The following is a 2,820-nucleotide window of genomic DNA, read 5'->3' as shown; positions in this document are numbered from 1 at the left end:
TGTATAACGCTATTTGTAGCATTTTGCAAAAATAATAGTTGTGAGAAACTCTCCAGGCTAGGGTGCATTTTGTGCACCACACAAATATCGATGCATAAAATTGATCCTCGAAAAAATAAGGCCAACCCTCATCTCACTCGTGTGTTCCTTCAAATAATGTAAATATTTTCTTGCCACACTGCGGATCCAAAGCATGCATACAAAATATATTACATATAATAATAAATACCACACTGTGGATTTTAGGAATAATTTACTATCCCATGATAGAAATCCACAAATTATTTTAAATACAACAACACCAATGACAACAACCTCACGACGTAGTTCTTGTCAGATCTACCCATGCGGGGTATATATGCAACATCAACGCACCTTTAATCATATTACTGGGCAGCAATACCATTTGCATTAACCTGTAGAAATTGAAGAAAACCAATAGTAAGGTTAGCATAACTACTGCACCCTCATCTCCAAAATGTTAACATCTCTTAAAAAATTTAAGGACCAATCATGTGCTACTTTATCCATTACCGATTTGTATGAAAGGTAAGTAATTAACTATAAAATAACTATAGTTTTGTGTCCCTTTTACCATTACCACTTACTATATTGCTGCTTTGGTTATTAATTATCTACAAAATCTAACAATACCATTCGTGCCTAATGAACAATACCATTTTTGGTAGTTAATTGTTTGCCAGATAGATTATTGTCATCTTAATTATGCAGAGTTTTCTTATCGTATCTTCAACTTACCGCAGGCGGGGTATAGAATGCACGAATATCAAGTTGTCTATAGTTCTCAAGGGCCGTCGCCCTTAACAGAGTATGTTTAATGGTGCCATCTGCCCTAGACAATTCTTTGGTACCGCCAACAATAGCCCACAGACCATCTGTATTGGTGATCCCCATGACTTGAAAGGTCGACCCATTGAACCTATTTCAAGCGGGCAACAATAATATTAAAAAAAGCTTGTAAATGTGTGCGTGCGACTGCATAGCATATATATAATCTTAACTTCTATAGAGATACAACTATTTTACTTGTAATCAAGCTATGCAAAAATAGTCGCAATGTAAGGACCTCCAGCATGCAGTTGGGATCTAATGAATTTCTTTTGCAAAAAGATAGAGAACATAGCTAATAATTCAATACCTGGCTCCCTCGAAGACTATGCTGAGAGAAGTGAACCAGTCACCGGCGGCTGGGCCAGCCTTGGTGTGAGTGCCTCTTGCACGGGCAACTATGGCTGCGTTAGGCAGAGGCGCGTCGAGCACATCCCAGTTGTTGACGACGATCGTACCAAATCCTGTGGTGGGGTGCACGGAGTGAACCATCTCTTCCTGGTTCGCGTTTGCTCCGCCCCCAATCTGCCGCGCGTATAAGGTCCATTGTAGCTCCACTTCACAGCGGGAAGGGCATGATAAGGCTAGATCCGCCATGGCGCCAAGGATGAAGCTGGAGACGAGCAGCAGGAAGTAGAGAGCATTTTTAGGAGGAATGGCCATGGCCGTCTCTATGAGGAATAGGGACAGATTCTTGCTCGCTCTGTCTTTCTCGTGTGTTGTGTGTGTGAGTGGTACGTGAAGACGAGGGTTCCATTTATAGACCTGAAGGACTAGCATTAGTGTGTAACCGCTAACTATACTTGATGACTATCGCGGGCGTTCGTCGTTTTCATTTCTGTTCTATTCTGGCCGGACGGCCTTTCGAGCAAAGAAATCGTAGCAAGTTTTCCATGTAATGTAATTGAATGGATCAGAACGAATACTATTGTTCAACCTGCGACCTAGCTACTCTTTTGTCTTAGTGCATAGGTAAGAGGATTAGCATTATTGCAGGACCTAGTCCGTTATCTGTTATGACCAGCAAGGAGCTACATTCGTCATTTGTAATTCTCCTTCCCAGCTGGCCCCTATTGAATTTTAGTGCCAACACATGCAGGATATATATTTTTAGTCATTAATACGGGCTGTGTGAAAGCACAGTCGTACCAAACGCACGGGTCATCATATACGTGTGGTATATGCTGAAATGTTATGCCGTTTCTATATTATGTGCTGTCTGACATACAAGAGCTATTTGGGCACTATATGTTTCAGCTGCACATCAAAACAGAAACCCTAACCCTCAACCTTACCTCATTTTCTCCTTTCACATACTCTAACGAGGGTTGGCATGCTCGGGTGACTTCTCGCCTCCCCCGCTTCCTTGACGACACCTCCCTTCCTGCTGCGCCGTTTGGTGACTACACTTGCCTTGATGAGGACTGATGTGGCGCGTCTCCCCCCTTCCCTTCCCATATAGCTCTGGCAACTACTTTTTTTAGAAAAAGGAGGAAAACCCCCGGCCTCTGCATCAATCGATGCATGAAGCCATAGCTCTGGCAGCTACTTACACCCCGCATATCTCTACACCTCCTTCCCCCACGGTACCTTGCACAATGCCATCTTTCTCCGATGCGCCACACGTATACTCAGTGACCATACAACCCTCCGGTAGTTATACAGCAAGGGAAGAGCTACAACAACAGTTGGACAACACAACATAGATGAGGTTGCACTGTCTAGCGACACCTTCGAAGAGCAACACCAGCCAAGACTCCCTTGAGATACCACGCAGGGCCCACTCAGAAATCCAGGTAGGGGATAACACCGACAGAAGACCACTTGAAAAGGGCAAGAGTAGCCACCCCAAGTCTTGTCCCTCCTAGATGACAGAATGCCTCATCCATGCCCACCATTTGAAGAACCATGGAGCTCACCAGGTCGAGGAAGCCTCGCCCATCAAAGGTGATAATTATAGCCCGCAATCAT

At 43.9% G+C, this 2,820-nt stretch overlaps 1 protein-coding gene across 1 annotated transcript; it reads right to left on the bottom strand.

Moving 5' to 3' along the window:
• Positions 1-386: 386 nt before the first annotated feature.
• LOC123090413 (uncharacterized) lies at positions 387-1,562 on the bottom strand. Its single transcript, XM_044511730.1, has 3 exons — positions 1,160-1,562; positions 760-940; positions 387-416 (listed from the first exon to the last, which is right to left on the bottom strand). The coding sequence occupies exons 1-3, from the start codon at positions 1,510-1,512 to the stop codon at positions 387-389; spliced, it is 564 nt and encodes a 187-aa protein (XP_044367665.1). The 5' UTR covers positions 1,513-1,562.
• Between the last annotated feature and the right edge of the window lie 1,258 nt (positions 1,563-2,820).

The sequence above is a fragment of the Triticum aestivum genome, chromosome 4B (assembly GCF_018294505.1).
Source record: "Triticum aestivum cultivar Chinese Spring chromosome 4B, IWGSC CS RefSeq v2.1, whole genome shotgun sequence".
Lineage (NCBI taxonomy): Eukaryota > Viridiplantae > Streptophyta > Magnoliopsida > Poales > Poaceae > Triticum > Triticum aestivum.
Note: the sequence above shows the minus strand (reverse complement) of the source record. Positions and strands in the feature narration are given on the sequence as shown.

Excerpts from the sequence above, each read along its gene's own strand:
- LOC123090413 (XM_044511730.1), bottom strand. The coding sequence starts at position 1,512 with ATGGCCATTCCTCCTAAAAATGCTCTCTACTTCCTGCTGCTCGTCTCC. Across the intron at positions 941-1,159 it reads ATAGTCTTCGAGGGAGCCAG|GTTCAATGGGTCGACCTTTC; the intron begins GTATTGAATTAT and ends CGCTTGAAATAG. Across the intron at positions 417-759 it reads CATTCTATACCCCGCCTGCG|GTTAATGCAAATGGTATTGC; the intron begins GTAAGTTGAAGA and ends CAATTTCTACAG.